The sequence below is a fragment of the Callionymus lyra genome, chromosome 10 (assembly GCF_982586985.1).
Source record: "Callionymus lyra chromosome 10, fCalLyr1.hap1.1, whole genome shotgun sequence".
NCBI classification, from domain to species: Eukaryota; Metazoa; Chordata; class Actinopteri; order Syngnathiformes; family Callionymidae; genus Callionymus; species Callionymus lyra.
In genome coordinates this window covers 18,490,271-18,512,947 of record NC_141827.1, presented here as the reverse complement: position 1 = coordinate 18,512,947, position 22,677 = coordinate 18,490,271, and the positions used below count along the sequence as shown (strand labels likewise).

Below are 22,677 nucleotides of genomic sequence, written 5' to 3'. Positions count from 1 at the left end.
GTCAGTAGGTGGCGCCATCACTTTAAAAATGATGTGATGTTTCATTAGAACAGTTTTCAAAACAAAGGAAAACAGTGCAGAGACCGCCATCTAGTGGAAAATAATGACACTGCTTCATGAAGCTTCATCAGACTATCAATATAGTAGACTATTTTTCTTAAGTTAATAAGTCACTGCCTTTTTGATTATTACAATTTTTCTTTGTAGCCCATTTATTTCAGTCAGGAAGCTGCTTCTTTACTGCAGTCATTTATGGTTCTTAATCAACTCATCTTTTTGTATATTTTTATATTTTTTAAGATTTTGTCTAAAGATTTTTTTAGTTGACAAGTAATTTATTTAAAAAAATGTCCAACACTTTATTCCTCAACATTTTCTTTTTTCTTATTTTTAAAGTTTTTTCTTCTAATATTAGCATTTTCTTAGAATTTTTTTTTACATCGTCATCAAGATAAAATAAAATGACCAGATCTTATTCCTTTCTTTTTTTTACAGAGCAGAGATGACCCTCTAAAATCCCATGATGCACCCTCAACTGTGAAACCCAGGTGTCGAATGAGACGCGGCTCTTACCGGTGAAATTGGTTTTGCGTCGCACGGTCAGGTTGACGTGTCCCTGCTTGGCCGCCTGCTGCATGAGCTGCACCACCAGCTGGTGCGACTTCCCCACCACGGCGGTCCCGTCCACACAGATCAGCTCGTCTCCGGAGCGCAGGTGTCCGTCCTCGTCTGCCGCTCCATACTTCACGATATGGCCGATGTAGATCTAAAAAACCCCAACGTAAAATGGATCAGCCTGATGGTGCCATTAAAAAAAGCAAACAAACACTGGCTTTGACCTTTAAATTTAATATAGAGGCCCGGGTAGGAGAGCGAGCGTTTTGCTCGCAAAAAAATAAACAACATTCAAAGCTGCCGTCGTCACCGGAGCAGAGCTGTGAAATGAACGGATTGTTCTTTTCATCCCCGTGTGCTGCAGAGGCCGCCAACAAAACAAACAGCCTCTTCAGAAACAGAAGTTTTGACGTAATAAGGCCGCAGATAAAAGAGGAACATTTTTCAAGATAGCTCTGACAGCAGCTCACACTACCTGTTTTGATGCAGCTCGGCTAACACGGACAAAAGAAAAACAATTTTAACATTCGGGTGATGTTGGAGGTTAAAAGATGACTCACCGGCTCGCCTGGCTCATTCCCGCCCAATATTCTGAACCCAAAGCCGGTGTCCTTCCTCCACAGGAAGATGTCCTGCTCCTGGAAGTCTGGAACTGTAAAAATAAATCATTATAAATCATTGAAGCCGACCTCAGGACGCGAACAAGAACACCTAGATCAACAGTCACTGTGTGTCTTCCGTCTGTGGATGATGCACCAGTTGTTCTCACACCATCTGCCAGCATCACACGGCCACGATAATTGGCTAAACCTGACTGCTGCTGCGGCGACTTTTCAGGACTTTTTTTCATGACTTTTGAATGAAGTACGTGCTAATATTACTAATATTGAGCAATTATATCATTAGTTTTGGCTCTTTAGATGTTATAACGTTTCTTCACTACACAAAATGTTACGAATCTAGACCAGTCGTCCTTAACCACCTGTCTGTGGACCAGTACTAGCCTGCGGGAAATTTGTTACTTGGTGTGCACTGAAAATATAAATTATTTAATTTCTAAATTAATTATTAATGTCAGGTTGATTTTTTATTTTTTTTAAAAAGGATTTTCTTCAAAATAATGTTAGCGTTGACTCTTAATTACAGTCAAATTTACTCAAAAAATAAGTCTGGTAGAGAAAATGAGTAAAACTTAAAAAAATATTTTAATTGTTTTAGATTAAAACCAGCCTAGGGCTCCTGTCAATCCAGCATTATGGTGTGATGCATTTCTCATTCAATCAATTGTTTAGAAGTTTGCAGGCTGTGACATTTTTTTTAATTTTTATCTTAAGGTTGGTCCCTTAAATAATGCAACAATAAACGGAGCAAAAAATGTTGTCGACCCCTGATTGAGAGTTACAACGAAATACAGCAAGACAACATAAAAATCGTCACAAAACAAAAAGGTGAACTGGAATAAGAAGAGGTAGCAAATATGTTTTGCCCGATACAGTTAACTATCAAGCTAAAAATGTTATACTTTTAACAAAAACTAAGCAAAAACTAAAGTAATGAAAACGGTTTATGAAAGAAAAAAGGCAAAAGAATGAAAAGAAACAGTATTATTGCCCTGGTTTCACTTCAAAAATTGTATACACTGAAGTATAGCATAAAGATGGCCATCAAAAAACTCACATCGATAGAAAAAACAACTTCAGGTATTCCAAACAAGAGTAAAAGAAAACTCCACTGTCCTCAATATTAATATATTTATGAACAAACAATATAAATATTAATAGACAAACCGACATCATAAAAAGCTGAACTAAGCCTCGACAGAGCCAAGATGTGGACGAAGCATCAGGGTTGCTAATCTTGAAGCTTGTTCAAAGTAAAGTGAGCAGAACAGAAATCATTCCCATCAGGCTCAGCTGAACCTGGTTCAGAGGGTCGGTGTGTGGCGGCTCGACTCCTCTCCTCTTAGTAACCTGACGCAGCCGGAGAAGACTGACAGCTCATGTAGCCGAGCGGAAAATAGCCTGAAGCGAAGTACGCGACTGTGTGTGTCTGCATCCTTAAAAAACGCTCTCGGCTCCTCCCATGGTTGTGAATTTGCATGGCCGAGATAAGTAAACAGGAGGCAGCAGAAGGAGCGAGGAGACCAATCTCCGTCCCTGCAGAGTCCATCAGCTCGAATCTGTCACTGCTGTAACTGCCGAGGTGCCGAGAGAGCAGGAGTCACAGGCTAACTGTGGCGCCGGAGAGGGTCAAGTTGAACTTATTGCCTGCTCATGTCGATTAAGTGACTCCCTCTGGGGCGCCGGCTGCCAGCGGATCGATGAGTGTTTTTACAGGAAGCGGCTCTGACGCCAACAGCCCGGATTAAAATAATACCTGCGATAAATGGCAATACGTGCTCTGTCGGATGACCCGACTGACCACTGGCTTGATGAGACCCGCTGGAAATCGCTTTCCTCGCGACGCGTTTACGACCTTCATCTCACAACCGCCATTATAGAGAAAGGTTTTCTGAAATCCATCGGTATTTCAGATCATTAGGGGGAATTTATTTCGTCTCAAATTGCTACTTGGTCGTGAAACTTGGTTCTAACCGCATTATTTAACAAGTTCCATGATTGTATCTTAAACACTGTGCTGCCATCTAGTGGTGGAAGAGAATCAACTCGCTCTGGTTGATGTAAGCACAAGTGTTGTCTCTGCTTGTACCAATATAGAGGCTTATTTAGTTTAACACTTCCAAAAGTTGTTATACTTGCAAATGTAACAGTTTCACATTGTGTTGTTTATAACAAAATTAACTTTTAAAGATTTTACTTTTAAAAAATGTTAAAGTAAACACAAATCCTATTTAGAGGCAATTATTTGTGGAGCAGGTAAACTCTGCTGAACTCTGATTACATTGAAAGCGACACGATGACATTTTAGGTTGAACAGTGTGTGCAGTACCTCAAACTCTACTTCTATAGTCACCGACACAAATACACACACCTTTCCTCTCCTCCGTAAAATGAGATAATGAAGCACCACTTTGCTTTCAGCCATAATCTAAAAATACTGCCCACTCAGCACTTCAGTGGGTAAAAACAACGAGACAACCTGACAAGTTTATTTCTAACAGGGATTATAAATCAAGTTAATTGTTTTTTTCCTCCGTCTTCAGTAACATTGAGACAAAATAAGCTTTTTTTTTACTTAAAAACTGTCATCGATTCTTTACTTGATGCATTTGATTTAAGCTTTTGTTTCCAAAAAGACATTTGTCTGTGGTTTTACTTTCCAAAAGTACATTTTCTTGTGTGTGGTAGACAGTCTTCGTTTAAGGTCAACTTAATTCACTTAGAGCCAAAAATATTTTTGTACTAAACCCTGTCCCTCAAATGCATGAACCTGATGAGACTTAAGTTTTTTTCTCTCTCTTCCCAATAAATAATGGATAAATAGCGGTCAGAGAGTAAATGTTTAGGTTGAGGTTTGAGTCCATTAGCTGCAGCTCTGCGTGTCCTGCATGTGAGTGAGTAGATGGTCCAGAACGGTGGAGAAGAACGGACTGAACGAGCAGTCGACGACCCAAAGCACCACCAGAGGAGCCTACCTTTCTTCTTTCCCCCCAACCGAGCCAGCGACCCCCATGCAGCCGCCACCAAAAATAATATACTTACGCCTACTTTCATACATGCTCCTGGACTGCGCCCAAATCTTAAAGGGGTCCGGTTTCCTCTGGATGGTTCCGCCGTTGCCCGTGGAGTCCTGGGGCAGACCCGGCAGAGGCTGGGACGGGGGCGGCGGGGCGGCGCTCTCGTTGAGGGCCAGGGACTGGTGCAAGGGCGAGTCGGTGTGGACGCTCCTGTGGCTGGAGACGCTGTGCTGCGAGCTGTTCTGACTGTCCTTCCTCGACAACTGCTGTTAGGGAAGCAAAATTGGATATCGTTAGACGCACATCTCTGAACCGGAGGGATTGTCGAGAACAGAAGAAAGTCGGAACGGTGATTCACGGAAGGAAAAGGTTGAAAGATGAGTCACCACTTATCGTGAGAGGAGGATAAAAGACAGACTAAACCACTTGCTTTGCAACATCCTTCACTAACTTGTTCACGCTCATTGAGAAAATTCCATCACCACGACTGCGCTTCACCACTAGATGGAACACTCCAGACCATTGTTGGAGGTATCTATACTACAGCTGCACTGTAAAAACATGCCGTCAAACTGTATAACTTTAATTGGGGCAGGGGGAATAGGAGTGGGTTGTCTTGCTATCTGCTAGCCATTTAGACTGGGGTGTGAACTCCCCTTTATATGCTCATTTATTTTATTCTGTTCATTTCTTATCAATGATATTATTTATCTGTGTGCACCACCTATCCATCTATTTAAAATTGTGATGCAGCAGTGTTTGAAATAGTACAATTAAACAATTGTTTAAACAGAGATAAAGAGCTAAAAAGAATTATGCCACAAAGAAAGGCACCATATCTATTAATTTTACAAAAATGACTAAGAAAACATAGTAATGATATAAAAGGTATATCTTTTATATTATAAGATAAAATATTTTAGCAGCTAAACCAATATGGTGTTGAAAGATACAGCATATAAATGAAATAAAAAGTATTAATTAGGGCTGTGTATTGGCAATAATCTGGCGATAAGATCACAATACATGTGTAACTATAAGATATATTGCAATACTGAAGGAACAACCGTATATTGTTTCTTTTAAAAAGAAACAACAAAAAAATGAGCAAATGCTTTCTCTAATCAAATGTGAGGCTGCTTGTAGGAAAGTGCTTCTCAAAAAAAGTACATTTATATTAACAATGAAGTGCATTAACATCTCAAACAACCTGGAGCAACATGTAATATCCAGTATCTGTCAGCGTTTGGATTTTTACTTTGTTTTAAAGCTAAAATGAGTCAAAACATCCGCTTTAAAAGCTGCTTCTGGTGCATCTTTCTTTTTCACTCATTGCTGCCGCCAGACAAATAAATAAACGCTGTGACTATTTGAGTGTAGATTGTAAAAATTAAACGTCAAATGATTGCCTAAATACACACACTATTGAAATATAAACCATAAAATAACTTAAATAAAATGTTATTTCAAAGTTAAAAAAAAGAAATGGTATCGATATAGTGCTATTGAATATCGAGTATCAGGAATAAAAATTATTACGATATATCTTTATATCTTACATCTTCGTTTAGAGGTTAAAAAATATTTAATTTTAGTAGGAAAAGCTGAAAAAAATGAAACAAAGTGTGAAAATTGTGTGAAAAACGCTTCTGTGAACCACAGACAGAAATGTAAAAGTGTGTTGCGTATAGAAGAATAAGAGCACCGGGATTCACAGATTTAAAACCTTTTTATGGTCTTTACTTTTCAAACAAATACACCATTTATGGCCCTCCATTCAACTCTTTAATAGAGTAAACATGAGGAATTGAACTGTATAATAGATTTGAGAGCTGATCATGTTGTATTGTCTGACACAAAGTTATTTAAGCTAATCGAGCACATTTTCCCCCAAATCCAATAGGTGAGCACAATTTTTAAAAGCGTTCATTCGCCTCCCAATTTCCCTCACTTGTGTGAGCTAACGGAGGCGAAGAAGGTTCTGGAATCATGATTAAGTCATGCAGCGGTGGGGAGTTCACAGTGCATGAGGCGGCATCGACTATTCCTTTTGTTCAACAGCGGTGTGTGTGAAAGTGGATCTTCCTGCTGCGTCTGAGAGACATTCCGACCAAATAAAAGCACTTGTTGGGCCTCAGATCAAGGAAGGGCTGAACGGTCCAGTCGGACGCCGTCTCGTAAAAATTGCCACCGGCCCACAATAACATGGCTGCTTAAGCACCTGCTCAAGGATACAGCATTGCCTGAGAGAGATAAAGCAAAAGACCTTTTTCCTTGACTCGAATTCACCTTTTTTTCTCTGCCTTTGCGCACAGAGTGCAGCGAGCGGATGAGGAATAAAAGCAGATATTTAAAGACTTTAGGAGACATTGGTTTCATGTGCTCGCCTCACACGACTCCTCATTACTTGCTGGACAAAAATACACCAGGAGAGGAGTCGTCTGTGCTCATATCAAAGTGTTCAGCCACATCTTAAATCCAGACTCATTACTGAATCCTAGGCTTTCATCTTCAGGCTTTCTTGGAAGCTTAAAAATGATTTTTAACTGTGTCAGTACTGGAGAGGAGTTTACATATACGTCCTATTATGTGGCATCTATCCGTTTTATTCTGCTCATCTGAGGTCAGGTCATCACAGTCCACAGACTTCCTCCTCCAGTTGTTCTGGGTCAATTGAGAGGCTTCAGCCCTACAAAAGGTCTTGGCTCCGCCCCGAGGCCCCCCCTTTACATTTCGATAAAAAGCTGGAGACCACAGTGAGAGTAGAATTACACAGACCGATAGAGAGCTTTGTCTGGCTTAGCTCTTATTCACTATAATAATCATTTCTATATCCATCGTTTCCTCACTCAAGAACAAGATCCCATGTTATTTGAACTCCTTCCACGCAGGGAAAAGATCTCGTTACAAAACATTTTCCATCCGAGAATCACGGTCTCCGACTACATCCAGCCATGAGGTGTAACCGCATAAGAAAAGCTGAAGAAGTCTTAAGGAAGTCTCAGGATTATTCATCCAGTATTCTTCTGATCTAAAGTCAATAGATGGGAAGCTTCTTCCTCCACATAGGTAGAGATGATTATTATTCCAGCTGGACCTTGCTCAGACGTTTGCTTCCAAACATAGAGTAGCTTGATCTTTGAAAATGTTCACCGTAATCAATCCTCAGATGATCTCCACCATTGTAGGATTTCCAAAAACATGACAGCGATATACAAATCTTTAACACTTAATTTGTCATTTCTACAGGATGGAACACTTGGCCAAAAATGGTTAAATATTCCTTTCCTTGGGAATTACTACATTCCCATTATTTATATCCCATATCGCCCAATTTCACGAAAGAGATCTCCAGAGGTATTAATAAAGTGAATCCATCTATTATTTTCATGATTGTACTATGGTCTTGATTCTATACCTTGTGTTTTTTTTTTATTCAATATTAATAAAGATATTGACGCCAAATATCCAAATGTAAAAGACCACCCCAAGAAGGCGATCGGTGACCCACAGGCCCGAAAACCAAATGGATTTGTGGAACCTGTGAACCCTTGTGTTGTCTGGGTCAAGTTGAACGACCCCCACCACTGCATATGTAATTCTGGAAGCCAGGGAGGTCGTTCACCTTGACACAGAGACAACACAAGGGATACCACAAACACATTTGTTTTTGAGCCTTTGGGTCACCTTGACCCTGAGATAACGCAAGAGTTTAATGAAAGCAATTTAAATCAGTCAAACCCCCTGCAGGAGCCAAGGGTTTAAGCAGGAACGTTCTCACTCAATTTGCATTCGAAGGAACCAGTTCAAGTTAAGTTGATGTTATTTACGACAGTGCTTGTTTAGGTCATATTAACCACCAATAAACACTTTTGTACATTTAATTCTCATCTTGGACTCTCCGGCATCCAAGCTCAGCACTTCCTGGTATGTTTTATGTAACAAATAGAGTTTGTTTCAGAATGGCAATGATAAATAACCCATGCAGTTGATTTAAACCGTCACCATCATCCAAACCCAGCACCAGAACTAGCAAACCTCCACCTCAAAGGCATCATCACATACCCTCGTGCGAGTGTAATTCCTGTAGGGAGGAGCCATCTCAAAATCATCCTGTAAAACAAACAAAACATGACACGTGTCATCAAACCCATATTCAACTCTCACACCACCAAGCTTAGGACCCCCTGGTTTGCTTTATGTTTGAAATGGGAGTTCATATCGTCTCCATATTGTCTCAGGATGGTAAAGATGAAACAATTTGCTGGATGGATCAAATTTTGAGAGATCAAGGCAGTGATTGTTTTGTTTTTTGTTCAGTTCTTGTCCGTCTTATACAATAATTTGTCTAAATCTAAATGGAAATTGAACAGGTTTCATTGAAAAACAGAACCCAACAAAGGTCCAGCAGTGAAAGAAACAACATCGAGGTAACTCTCATTAGAGCTACTTGAAGTCCAACCACCATCGAGAGAGAAAGTCCAGCCCACATGACGAAGACGATACGTGATGACAAACCAAAGAGTGAGCCGTTTCCACACCATCAGCAGATGCTTCATTATCTCAAGGTGTCAACACATCAAATTCTTACCCCCCTCACTCTGAAAAACCCAATTCACTCGGGATGGAAAAAACAAATCTCATTTCTTGAAGGCTTTATTAGATTTGACCTTCTCGCCGTCAGAGTGTTCCTCGTCACAGACTCCGGGACCACGAGTCTATTACAGCGACTTTTGCTGCTCCAATAACTTATCAAGGAGTCAGTAGATTGGAAGAAACCAGAGGAGGGAGGGAGGGGGGGGGCACTCGACTGAGAACACTGGACTAATGTTTCAAAGAACATTTTAAAAAAAGCCAACACCCATGCAGTTGATAACACCGTCACCATCATCTAAACCCAGCAACACATCCACCTCAAAGGCATCATCACATACCCTCCGGGTGTAATCCCTGTACACAGGGGCCACATCAAAATCATCCTGTAAAAACAAACAAAACAAATCGGTGAGCTGTAGTCAACAGGACCCGGTCCTCCATCCCATATTCAACGCAGCCGAGCTCAGCACTCCCTGGTTTTGTCAGCGACTCGGCTCACGCCGTGCATCAAAGCAGATCGGGGTGCGTGAGGAGGGGGAGATAACAATAACACCAGGTAGGTTTGGAAGGAGGGACAGACATGGATATAAAATAAAAATTTAAAAAAATGCATGGACTTACCAGCTTTGGGCTCTTCTTCGCCGGTGCCACCCCTGTATGTCAAGACAGAAAGAGGAAACAATGAGTTGTCAAATAAAAACACTTCAAAAAAGGATTCAAAGAAGAAAAAAAAAAAGGTGCAAGGGGGGGAAAAGACTCCAAAACAATGTCAGTACAGCGCTCATCTAGACCCTCATCTCTTTCTTGCCCCCCCCCCTACATCTCCGCTTGGTTCCTTAACTCGCCCATCCACAGTTGAGAGACAAGGGGGGGGCGGGAGGGCGGTAATGGAGGGGAGGGCAGGCAACGCAATCTATCTGCATCACTGCCGCGGCCAAGCTCTTGGCTTGACTGGTGCAGCGCGAGAGTAGGGGGGCCAGCCTCCGGGGCTAACCCTGGCTACGCCGCGAGTCCATAGTGAGAAAGTGTGAGGGGGGGGAAGGAAAAAAAAAAAAAAAGACCTGGAGAGCAACTAAGTCAAAGAAAAAGGAGAGGAAGAAGAAGAAGGCTGTTAAAAAAAGGAGCAAAGCAAGCGGTGCTCTGGATTTCTTGGCCGTAAGCATTACCCATGGAGAAGGAGTCCAAGATACTGAACATTAAATTATAGGCAACCGTCAGTTCTCCTCTTACTGAGACCATCTTCCTGTGTCCGCTGAGCGCCGCGCTCCGCTGTCGAAGGCTCCAGCATCTAGAGGCAGTTATCGCGTCCTCCCCGTCTCTCCCTTTCCAGCTGCTTTTTCCTTTTTTCCCTTCTCTCTCTCGCTCTCTCTCTCTTTTACCCGACCGCACACCGTCCTCCCTCCCTCTTCCTTCGCTCGGCATCGTCGCGCCTCCTTCTCCACCCCTCCCTCTCTCTCTCCTCCGCACGCTGGTAAACATCCACAAAGACACCCATCAGACGGCTTTTTGCGAACACGGATCCGACCGAACAATCGCTGATATTGTGATCGCCCGAGTGGATTCCCGCTCCATCGCCAGCACCGTTGGATTACAATACTCATGTTACACCCACTTTCCATTTTTGTTGGCTCCATCACACAAGTGTGTGTCGAACAGGATGTTTCACCACAAGAAAGAAAAAGAGTCTGTGTAAGGATCTGGGATGATCCCGCTCGTCCATTCATTCGGGAAACGATCACACAAACTTGTTTTCTTTATCTCGCTGATATCTGAGGTTCATTCACGAATGACAGCTCCGACTGGGTTCTTTCCCTTTTTTTTGGCTCATTCCTCCACACTTCCCCTTTTCCACAAGAGTGGCTGATAAGAGTGGAGAGGTTCTCCTCCCGGGGTAAACAGAACATCGATTCCGAGCGTCGGCTGATGTTTAATTACACATCGCAACACGGTGATAAAGCGGTCACTCAAGCACGCCGTCATTCCACCACAGTATTGACAAATGAAGCACGCGCGTCACATGGTCTGTGATAATGATCTCCCATGACAGCTGCGGTAGTGATTACCGCTTTATTTACGCACCCTTTGACATTTTCAAATGACCGGAAGATGTTTATCCTGATTCAAATACTACTGTGAGCCCATCATGGTTATTCAGTAGAACTGCACAAACACAGAACAGATCCACCTGCACTAAGACGAACACTTCTACGTACGATTACTCCTGAACAAGCGTGTGATTTTAAGAATTGAAACGGTTTATTAAAGTACAGAGTGAGAGCTTTCAAATACAAGGAACTTCAGTATTGAAGTCCAGGTTGTAGAATGCTTTGTAAACTTTCATTTTTTTTCATCACGTCATTTTTATACTTTTGAGTGTCTGTATTATGCTATAATACTTTTATTTGAAGAATAATGATGGCGGATTATGTCCATTTTCCTAAATTCATTCCATTTTTTTTCATAAGGTTCTGAAGCGATTAATTACGATTCGATTCAGAATCCACTCTCGAATAATGAAAATGATCGAAACTGTTACCATGTACTTCATCTTTTCTCCTTACTTTAAACAGCTCTACTTCATGCATTCTCTGCCCCTCTAGAGGCTGCCTCAGGGGACGTAACCATGGCGATATCTAACATATTATTAATAATAACGTCCATTATCCTGATGGTCCTTGAATAATCAATGTCAGTGATTCATTAGTTTTATCCAAGATGGCGTCCTGAGCAAAGTTAGCGTTAGATTCTGCGAGTATGACATGTAGGCTTGTAGGATTCAAACTGCAATAAAAACGTTGATGAGCGATGACACGAAAAATTGTTGATATCATGCTCATAAGATCGATGCTGAATTTGTTTTATGAAATCTATTCTAATTCTATTAAATCGACAAACTGTTTCAAGTTCCCCCACACCGGCTGAAAACAACTGCACAACTGAAGTCCAGGAGTGAAATCTTAAGTTAAAATATTCAGTAACCTTCTAGTAAAATCACTCAAGCCAACAAAAGCTCAGCTGCAGTTTCCACTAATGTCGTTGTTGTAGAAAAACATTTTCAGGGGAATTTTACCTTGTTTCTCTTAGTACTACAATAAGAAAAAGGCGACTTCAGGATTCAGGGTTTCAAGAACCCACATTAAATACCCTATTTATTCTAAGACAATCTAAAAATAAACGTCATGCACGTGTTACGCTACTTGAAAAAAAAGGTAATGTGTGCATTTGGACCTCTTGTTGATTCAATAGAAGAGGGGGGGCCGGGGAGAAGGTTCGGGCAGGTGGGTAATCTCATCTGGTCTCACCGATGGCGGCCAGAGACTCGCTCAGCTGTGACCTCAAAAGGTTCTCACAGCAGAAGGTGAGCACAGTGAGTCGCAAAAATTCTTTTATCCTTTACAGACATGAAACACCCGAGTCGAAAAATGCATTTTGGACGGTGATTTTTCAAAGTAATAACTCAAAACCGGTTCTTCTGGATGCGAGGTTTAGAAATGACAAGACCAGGAACCTTCTACCTGACGCTGAAGGACAGTGTGTTTGCAGATGTTTGACGGTAAATTAAAAAAATAAATGCTTTAACAAATTCTGATTGTAGGACGACGACTGAAGCAAAGATATTTTCACGGGTTTGTACGATATTGAAAGGGATATTTTGGTGGGAGTTGAACAAGTAGAAGTTATTCCAGGTCATCAGTGTTGGAGCCATAACTTCATGAAGCTCAACGTTTGGATTGGATAATAAAGTCACAAGCTGTCGATTGAATATGAAGCGCGTGGAGCAGCCGGAGATGATTACATCAGTGAGGCTAAAGTGTCTCCACGCTCGGAGGTCTGCAGTGACATCTAATAACTCAACTGAATTACAACCTGCTTCACCTCCTGAAAAATATGGTTGTGGCTGAGAAACAAATCCAAAGTCACATTCTCGGTGTCGACCCTGTGTATTTTTTTAATAACTTGGGAGTGTAAAAACTAAAAATTGCAATGTTAAATTGAGATTAGGAAATATAATCAAGAAGAATGTACATTAACATATTAAAATGTTTTTACATTTTGGATATGAGGTCATAGATAGAATCATTATATGTTGTTTTTTTATCCAAATTCAAAAGGATTGTTTTGAATATTCCTCTCAAATTAGATGTTTGATCAAATAAATATATGGTTTCTACAACAGGGTCAATTTCAGCGGGCTCTCAAATGTAACGGTGCAATAAACCATTAAAAGGCTGTGGTGCAAATCTATGAAAATAACTGTTTAACATTAGAAAAGGTCATTTCTGCTCCAGTGGAATTCCTAATTCTATCCTTTAAAAAGCACGTCACTTCATCAAAAACAAGTCTTTGTGTTTGAATTCCCAAGCTAGTGTGAAACTTGCGTCTGTGAAGGTTGCAGTAAATGACAGAATATCTCCGACTCTGCAGCCGTGGCCCCTGTGGTTCGGATTAAACCGGACCCCTGACTGATGTTGACGAGATGTCCTGCACCGTTTTCTCCCTCCACAGCCAAACTGGCAGCTCACTGAATGAAAGCCATTACTAAGCAGATTACGCTGTCGGACCGTGCCACGTGCTAATGTGTAAATATTGGTTCCTGCTCGGATCAGGAGCCGCCCATCGCGCAGGTCCATGTGTCGCCATGGCAATGCCTCGTGGAGCTGTCAGACGGTCTCCAGGCAACCGTTGTGGCTACGAAGGGCGAAGAGCAAATACTCTCATCAGCTGCGAGCACAAGAAGTGACAGCCGCACTTTATTTAGACTCTAAATATGGGAGAGACAAATTCGTCACACATCTATGAGACTGAAGAGGTCGCAGAAGAACATCTAAAATGACATTTTAGATCAAGAGATTTATTGGGCAAATTAGTCCGATTTTTTTTATTTACGACTCCATAACGCTAAAATAATAAGTAAATTACAGTTTAAATTGACATAACACATTTTTTTCATGGTAATAACTCAAACATAAATAAAGATAATACTTCTGAAGTTAAATTATAACTATTATACTTGGTTACACCAATGAACTTTAACTTGTGAACCTTTATTATTCAGTGTGTCTAAGTTGACAAGTCAATGAACGGCTTGTTTTGAGCTAGTGTGGTAGGACTTACTATTTCCTGAACTAAAAACAACTACAAAAATTGCTTTATTCAGTGTCTGCGGTGAGACTCAGGCTCAAAAAAGTAACAGAAGTTAGAAGCCCTTTTGACCATTTTCTCTAAATAAAATAAAAAACTAATTTTGACACTTAAAATACATAGTACAACATTTGCTCCAAAGTTGTTTTTAGCTTCATCATAAAAGGTTGAAAATCTGGATGGCAAGGAAAATAAAAACTTGATCTGATCAGAATAATTAATGTTTACTGTCAGTAGTGTCAAAACATAACAAGAAATTTTGTGTGGTCAGGCAATCACATAAATAAGGAAATTATCACGTGAGGGAAGGGGAGTAGATTTCGGGATCTTTATACTCGTTTTAACAAAGTCATGTATTGTAAATAAATCGGGGAGCTTCAAGAGCCAGAATGGTGTTCACAAGGATGGAGCGAGAGGTCAAACGAGTCCTCAGTACGGCAGCTCGGGGAGTCTCTTGCCTGATAAGCAGGAGACTAATGGACGGAGGAGTCTGGAGGACGGCCTCGCTCAAACCAATAAGTCATAAAAACCTCCACAGGGAGGCAACACATAATTTCAGACTGGTCTCCACCACAGTAACAATGCAGGGTTTGGACCTTTAAGGATGTGGTTTCACACTCGAGGTGTCACCCCCCCCGCCTCCTTTCAGCTAATGCTGTCACCGAGAGACCCGGCTACAGATCATATGCGGAGGATCGTCATGGAAACAGATGGTTTATGACTGTGGTGGTATGTGCGCTGAGGCCTGAGCCGGCGCCCCGGTGTAACCGGTGGTTGATTCACAAGGTCTCCAGCACCCTGGAAAAGGCCAGCAGAGGTGAATAGTGGGCACCTGGCTGCTCTTCAATCACGGCTCTCTGTACCACGGCCTTTCCCAACGCTGCCATTGGAACCTGCAGTCAGCAGAATCTTTAATGCTAAGTAGGCACGAACACAAGGCTTTCTTGCTCGACTGGAAATTGACTTCCTGCTCTTGTCTGAGCATCTTTATCTCACTAATGTCGGTCAGTAATCACACGGTTGTTACCGACGCGACCTTGTGTGACCGTAAACTTTTATTTGACGTCATATCCAAATGACTAATTTAAAAACAACATTTAAATATTATATTTTGTATCTCGAAGTAGGCAAGTTACCATCACTCGTATAGCAATGAGAGCTTTTGGTGCGGCGACGATCCACTTTGTCTTTCAGCATCTTTAAGGCTGTGACACATGGAGGAGGAAAAAAAAAGTAGGGAAAGCAACATTTTAGCTGTTGCCTGTCGTCAGTGATAACATAAATCCTCTTCAGGCTGCACTTAAAGGTAATGGGCCTGACGTCGACAAGAGCAAGTGCACAGGAATGAGAGCCTGATAAAGAGAGCCTGAGCTTAAGATGTATGGAGTCAAAGTCGGTATATAAGGATCTGTATCCAGGAGTGATCAATGTCTCTCATTTCTATTTGATGAAGATACAATACTTAAAATGTTTATTATCTAAATAGTTTTTAATAGATCTTTTTTAATTCCAAGATATTTTTAAAGGCAACTCTCTAACTTGGTCTCCAAACAGAGTAACTACTGATTCTACTCTAATCTCATTTCACTCTCAAAACATCCTCCATTTCACTCTTTTTGCTACTCAGGTGTCACCTATTCTAACCTGTCTGCACTCACAACAATTCTCTTGTCAATATTATTTATTATCTTGTTTTTCTCAATGACAATTACCCCCTAATGGACACATTTTAAAATGTTCAATCATTTTTCTTTTGTTGACCAACCAAGAACTGTATTTTTCACCTAATTTTAAACAACAATTCTACTCCATGCATGCCCAATACCGGATGATCATTATAATTAAAAATTAAAAAGTTTGTCTAGGCACCTACTCTCCCAAAAATGTCTGTTTTATACAACCTGATTCTAGTTAAATTGTTTTTTAAATTATTAATATTATGATTTAATTATAGTATTTCTTGTTCCTTTTTTCCTAAATGTTTTCTATGAGCGTCTACTTTCATCAGTAGCTACCTCATACATTGAAAACAGAAAAAAAAAAAAATAAATAAATAACATCATAAGCATCTTGTTCATCATGGTAATCCATCATTTGCATGTTTTTAAAAAATAATGCTGACTAAGAAGAGAGCAGACTCACACCTTCAGAGGGAGCAGGACAGGAAATTAACATCTGTGCTGTTGCCAGACCCCGGGGGAACAAATGAATCATGTCGGAGCATCAGCGGGGGCACGCCAAGACACTTCTGTCATTAACACATTAAGGCGGAGCTAACCGATGCTCCTCGGAATACAAATCTTGACGAGGTCCGGCGTTCGTACGTGACCGTGAATGTGTTAAGAGTTCGAAGCCTCTCGTGACAAAAGCTTGTACGAGTCAACATTAACATCGGCGCCGCCTCGGTCTAATTACTGTTGGTTAATATGGCATTAATAATGGAGCACCGTGGTGCGGCGCAGAGTAAAGTCTGGATCCAGAACTGAGTCAGAAACCACGTATGGAGACCCGCCTCCACACAGAGAGAAAGAGAAAGAAAAAGCTAAAACTTCATGGTCTCAGGAAGACTAAAGTAACCCCCTAAAAGTGGATTTTAGAAATGATTAAATCCAAACGGAAGATCATTTTAAACGGTGACAAAGTCCTGGACCGTCAACAGCTGTAACTAATGGAAAGAGAAACTCTCTAGTTCACACTCACTTGTAGTCCGTCCATGGTTCTCTGCGTCGCAACAATTGCCAATCAGACAGCTGCAGAGACATTATGCCAGCCCAAATTGTATGGTCACAGGCCAGCGGGCTGCTTCTGCAGCTTATAGTCAAACCTCAGTGTCTTTACAACCGTAGCCAAATCATTCGACAGCGGAGCTCTTCCAAGTTTTCCAAAAATTCAATTACCACCTGAAAGGTGAGCACTGGTGTAGGTACAGATAGCGGACTGTGTCCCGGGCTGCAGCCTAGTGATGACATCACTGGGGTTGGGTATTGTTTTTATTTAAATAATTACAATTCCGGTTCCTTGTGATTCTTCATACTTATTTCTTTAAGAGGCACCGTCAAAAAAAGTTTAGGACATTCAGTCTTTCTGAATTAAATAGTCTGACCTTTTCCATAAAATTGATTTCTAAGAACTTTTTATGAACCTTACTATTTATTTTGTTTTCAATTCAAATACAAGTATCAATAAAGATCAATCTATGAACTTGAACAAAAACAGTATTAACTATGAATGAGGGGAGAATTTAGTAGCTATTCCTGGTTCCAATTGATTTCTGGAAAAACAATACCCAACCCTAGACATCCTGCATCAACACATGAAAAAGTCTGCTTGTGTAGCTCCAGCACTAATGCAGAAGGAACCAAATATAGACCAGATTCACTGAGTCCAGTGCCTCAGTTGTGGCACACACAGGCCATTTTTAAACAATTGTACTACCATAAACAACCTACATAAACCCACTACGTGTTTTGTGGGACAACCTAAAGGGCCTAAGTTTCACAACACCTCAGAAAGACCCTTTTATCTGACGTTTGACAGTCTCTAAAAAGGTGCAGGGGATACAACTAATACCACACAAAGTTACATTGGTGATAGAACAGCATATAAGCGTTTAATTCATATGACGAGATCAGATCATTCTACTAGAAAAAAATAAAAATCTTCACTTAAAAGTAAAAATCCCAGCCCGATTGAACTCCTGCACCTGAGGAAGATCTCACCTCAAACCACATTATTTATATGATTGAGTTGTGAGACCTTTTGTAATTGTGTGGAGAAAATACAAGGTTGAAAATGGAGGGTCTGAAAACAAGTTGGCTTTATCGAACTGCAGATTTTGCATCAACATCCCATGGCTAGAGAAGAGAGATGTCCACTCACCCCTCTGCACCAGCATGGTGACCTCGCTGCCTTTGGGACACTTGCTGAGCATGTCCACCACCTGGTTGTGCGACATGCTCTGCACGTTCCTCTTGTTCACCTCCACGATGATGTCGCCTTCCCTGAGGCCCCGGCATCGTGGGTAGTCCACGATCTGCTTGACCCTCTGGCCCCCGCCGCCCAGGCTGTCGGCGATGGTGAAGCCGAACCCCTTGTCCCCCTTCTCCATGTGGACCGTGATGAGCTCCGGTTGCGTCGCGATGGACGAGGCTAACGTGTGCACGTCGCTGGGGTAGCCGTGCTGCGAGGAGGTGTCCGAGGCGGCCTCCGTCACCGGGCTGTGGGGTCGCGGGAGGCCGTTGAGGGGCCGCCCCCCGTTGGCCGAGATATTGTTATTGTTCTGGCTGCCGTGGCTGGGCGGGGACTCGTAGGTGTGGGAGATCTCCTGGCCGTTGACGATGATGGGATCCTTGTTTTCCAGGATGGCCACGGACGTGACCAGGCTGGTGTTGGGGTCGTCGGGGTCGAAGGGCAGCGGGTAACCCCGACACAGCTCCAGGTTGACCATGGAGCCGATCGGGATGGACTGGAAGATCTTCACCACCTCGGCGTGAGTGTAGCCGAGCACGCAGGTGTCGTTGACGCTCACGATGACGTCGCCTGAAGAACACAACACTCGTCACAAGGGAAGCCAGTAAAGGAAATTAAAATAAAGGTGAAAATAGAAAAGTGAGGAACAACCAAACTGAACAAAATCAAAACGAGAGAAAAAATATGTTTAAAAACAAACATTGTTACCAAAATGAAGAATAAAGAACAATAAAAATGGAATCACCTATAGAAGCATAAAAAATATATTTACATTCACTAAAAAAAAAAAGTAAAAAAAAACAATGACAGGGACAAAAGTAAATAATAAATAACAATATTTATAAATATAAAAAAGGACATTTGTGGTAAGCAGGTAAATAAATAAAAGACAAGAAATAAAAAATAAATAGAAAGAAAAAGTGGTATTTTTTCTGATAAAAGGTTGAAAAAAACATTTTCACTTACTTTTAAACTTCAATATAGTCAACATTTTAAAAAGTCAACAAACTCTAAACCAAAAATTCTGTCTGAATGAAATCCATTCATAGAAGGATTATAAACTGTCCAGCGTGGTAAGCGTCTGGATCTCACCTGTCTCCATCTTCCCGTCCAGGGCAGCAGGACCATCCAGAACCAGACTCTTGATCTGCAGGAACTCGTCCGGCTCGTCTCCTCCCACCACGGTGAAGCCGAAGCCTCGACGGCTCTTCTTGAGCTTCGTGTTGATGAAAGTGCCCTTGAGCTCGGAGCGGTTCCGCGTGAAGAAGGGTTTCCCACCTTGATCAGAACAAGAAGCATTTAAATCCTCAACGTCTTGACGTGATTCACGGAAGCAAAACAAGCTTTTTTTTTAATCCACATAAGAACCAGGAGATTCAAAAGTAAAGCTCCCGAGAGTCGTCTTAGATCAGTTTTAATGTTTGCTGGTGCTCTCTGTATTTTCATAGTAGGCTTATTCTATATATATTCAAGTTATTATAAATGATGCTAGGGAAAGATTGTAAATTAACTATAATTTACTTTTTATATTAAATTGTATCTATTTGAATAGTATATATTTTACTTTTTACTCTTCAAATAATTTATATTGTGCTTAATTCAAGATAATTAACATTTCTTGTAATCAAGTCTAAACTGTATTTTAATAGTAAAATTTTACTAAATAATATGAATGAGTCAACATTTTTGTGTGTAAAGATGAAGCCTTTATATACGCAGCAGTGTCAGATCCTTGTATGACAGTAGAAAAGATAAGGAGAAGGAAAAGTAAATGAAACTGAGATGGTTTTATGTCGCGGCCTTGATAACAAAACTACAAGACGGTAGAGAAGACGAGCCGGCGGATTCCGTGAATGCCTTGTGATTAGAATTTGGAGAATTTGGTTCATCTTTCATCTGAAGTGAGTTCAAGGAAAAAAGGAGAAGCAGCGTAGAGAGAGAGAGAGAAGTATTGAAAGAAGAACACATGAATGTTGAGGTTGACTCGGACTACAAGGGAAGACAAACATTTAAGACGTGAAGGAAACAGATCAATAAGAACAGATAATTAAACCGTGGAGGAGAGAAGAGAAAGAAGAAGAGGAGGAGGAGTGAACTTGGGAGGTTGAGAAAACAGTGACTAAAGTTAAGGAGCCAGAACTTACGTTTCTGTCCAACAGCGTTGGAGGTCGGCGGCCCCGTCTGCGGGTCTCTGTAGGTCTCCTGGTTTGCAGCGTAACTGGCCAGCGGAGCTCCAGCCATGTTGGAGTCCTCGATCCATTCTGCAACAGCAGAGAGACTTTTCTAGAACTCCACCAACATCAAGCCCAGACAACGAGACGCCTTATCTTGAAATGTAACCCTTTTTTTTGTAAATATTGCTTTTCTTTTTATAAACACTGTGCAACCGACTCAGAAGACATCCGTTTATAAAGCTATTATCGTAATGTGAGACACTTTTTCAATACAATGCCTTTCCATGCATTTTGAGTCAAACGTTTCTATGAAGGCAATACTTTATTTATTATACATGTATTTATCAATTAACCATTTCTTTGTTTCATTATTTTTGGGGAGATTTTATTCAATGTTAGGCAACCTTTTCTTATGAAAAGAAAATGTATTTTTTCCCCTTTTTTTGACCTAATGATAACGTTTTACATTTTTACTCTTTAATCAGGCAGTAATCTTATTTCTTTTTTAGATTATGAGGTGTTTTTATCTTTATTGATTTAATTTTTTTTATATGCATTCCTCATATCTATGTATTTATTTAGAAAAAAAAGGGGCATCATCGTAATATATATTTTAAGTATGTTTTTAGTAAGATTTTTATTTATTTTAACATGTATATGGTGCCTATTTTTAAACAAAAAAATAGGCACCATATACATGTATTTTTTTTTGTTTTGTTGTTATTGATATACTTGATCAATCATTTTAATTTCTAATCATTTTTCTTAAATTCTTTGATTTTCCATTTTGCTACATTTCGTCAAGTTGCAACTGTTTTCCATGACGTGGATGTAAAAGCTGTTGCAGGTATTGTTCGGTTCCATCCCAGAGGTGGTGAGAAACGAATGATCATAAACTTTTCTGTTGCCGACTTAAGAAGCAAACTATATTGACCCAAGCAGAAGTTTTAAATGTAACTGCCTGGCATAAGAAATGTTTCAATGGTTCCACGGTGGGTTCAAATCCCCTTGAGTGTGATTCCATTGTTGGTGATGCAAGACTCGTCTTCCAGACAAACACTACCTGCTCTTTCGTGACCATTTGTTTCCTCGTGTGACTCTTCAATAGTCACTGGACAAACTCGTCTGGCTTTGACAATAAACAGAGAAAACAAGAGTCTGATTTCTGCCTCATCGTTGATTAATACTGTGTTCCTGCGTCGGCTTGTGTTAAGGCTGCTCCGTTATTAACAGTCTAAACAGGCGGGTCGGAATCGATGCCTACGTGAAAAAAAAAAAAAAAAAAAAAGGAGCCAAATTCCATTCTGCAGGGCCATATTGAGTTTTTCAGAACACAGCGAGGCTTCAGAGGAGAGAAGTCAGCAAGTAATCGAGTGGAATTGAATGATTTCTGCTGAAGCAGCAAAAGGTGGAGTGCGGTCGGAGAGTTCCCACGTGGGCCGGAATGCTTTTACGATTAATCTCCCAGAAAGACTTCCACTAAAGGTTTTTCACAGGAAACAGAAGCGAGCAAGTCATGTGATCGATCGATCGGCTGAGACATGACGGGAATTCTTAAAGTAATTTGTAACAAACTTAAAAACAAATAATTTGACTTCATTATGTTATAGCACCACACGAAGTAACGACTTGAACATGATGATATTTACATTATTATGCTGAAAATGATCGGATTGTATTACTTGGACAACAACATGTTGGAAAATGATAGGTAACACATTGTTAATACATGATAAAACAATTCCCCATAAGTAGCCATTATATGGTCATTGAATCTAGTGTAGTTTATCTTTATCTTTAGACTTAGATTGTATCATCTTGTTCTTTCTCTTTATTTCTCTTTGTTCTTGTTCTTATTTTATTTTGATTTATTTTTTATGAAAAATTGCTGTATTTGCTGTGGCTATTGGAAAAAAACTATTTCCCGAAAGAGACCTCCTGAGGGATCAATAAAGTTCTACCTTACCTTACCTTAGTTATAAAAATAGGTGTTTAAATAACACACCCATCATCAGAAACTGTAATTACATTATGTGTTGTTAACCCTTTATTTATGAGTTTGTTTTCCATCAGTTTATAATAAAAAGTTGTGTCAAGTTTTTCATTACACAATGTGTCATATTATTAAACAATACAGTGTGACTATAATATAACAATTCAATGAGTCTTAATAGGAATTTAGATTTATTAAACTTTTTTTATTAGTATTAAATCTTTTGGCCCCATCAAAATTGGATGATTATTTCTTTATCGAAAAAAACATATGCATAATATATGATATGTGGTAATTAAATGATATGTTGCAACTTGGTTTAATTTAAGTGCAAAGTAATAATTATTTGTATTAATATTATTCTAAAATTTAGCTTTGAACACATATATTTACCGTTGTTTTGGGGAGACTTTTGTTGAAATCTCGTTATTAACTTTCTAACATCAGTTGTACTTTCTTTAACTATGAAGCTTGAATATGCATTTTAAGAACTATTCATGTGTCATATTTGTACGTCAACTGAACCACCTGTAATGACAACACACGTGTAA

At 40.3% G+C, this 22,677-nt stretch overlaps 1 protein-coding gene across 7 annotated transcripts in view; it reads right to left on the bottom strand.

Annotated features, from left to right (window-relative positions):
* magi1b (membrane associated guanylate kinase, WW and PDZ domain containing 1b) overlaps positions 1-22,677 on the bottom strand; it is a 111,202-nt gene that overhangs the window by 14,448 nt on the left and 74,077 nt on the right. For 2 of the 7 annotated variants that reach the window (XM_087801475.1, XM_087801478.1), the window contains exons 10-18: positions 20,104-20,220; positions 19,052-19,237; positions 17,870-18,529; positions 9,470-9,501; positions 9,187-9,231; positions 8,318-8,365; positions 4,278-4,518; positions 1,176-1,267; positions 574-766 (exon numbers count right to left, since the gene is read on the bottom strand). In XM_087801475.1, the coding sequence (XP_087657601.1) occupies positions 574-766; positions 1,176-1,267; positions 4,278-4,518; positions 8,318-8,365; positions 9,187-9,231; positions 9,470-9,501; positions 17,870-18,529; positions 19,052-19,237; positions 20,104-20,220 (1,614 nt within the window). The remainder of the gene's footprint in view (positions 1-573; positions 767-1,175; positions 1,268-4,277; positions 4,519-8,317; positions 8,366-9,186; positions 9,232-9,469; positions 9,502-17,869; positions 18,530-19,051; positions 19,238-20,103; positions 20,221-22,677) is intronic. The other 5 variants (XM_087801477.1, XM_087801476.1, XM_087801479.1 and 2 more) reach the window with 5 other exon arrangements.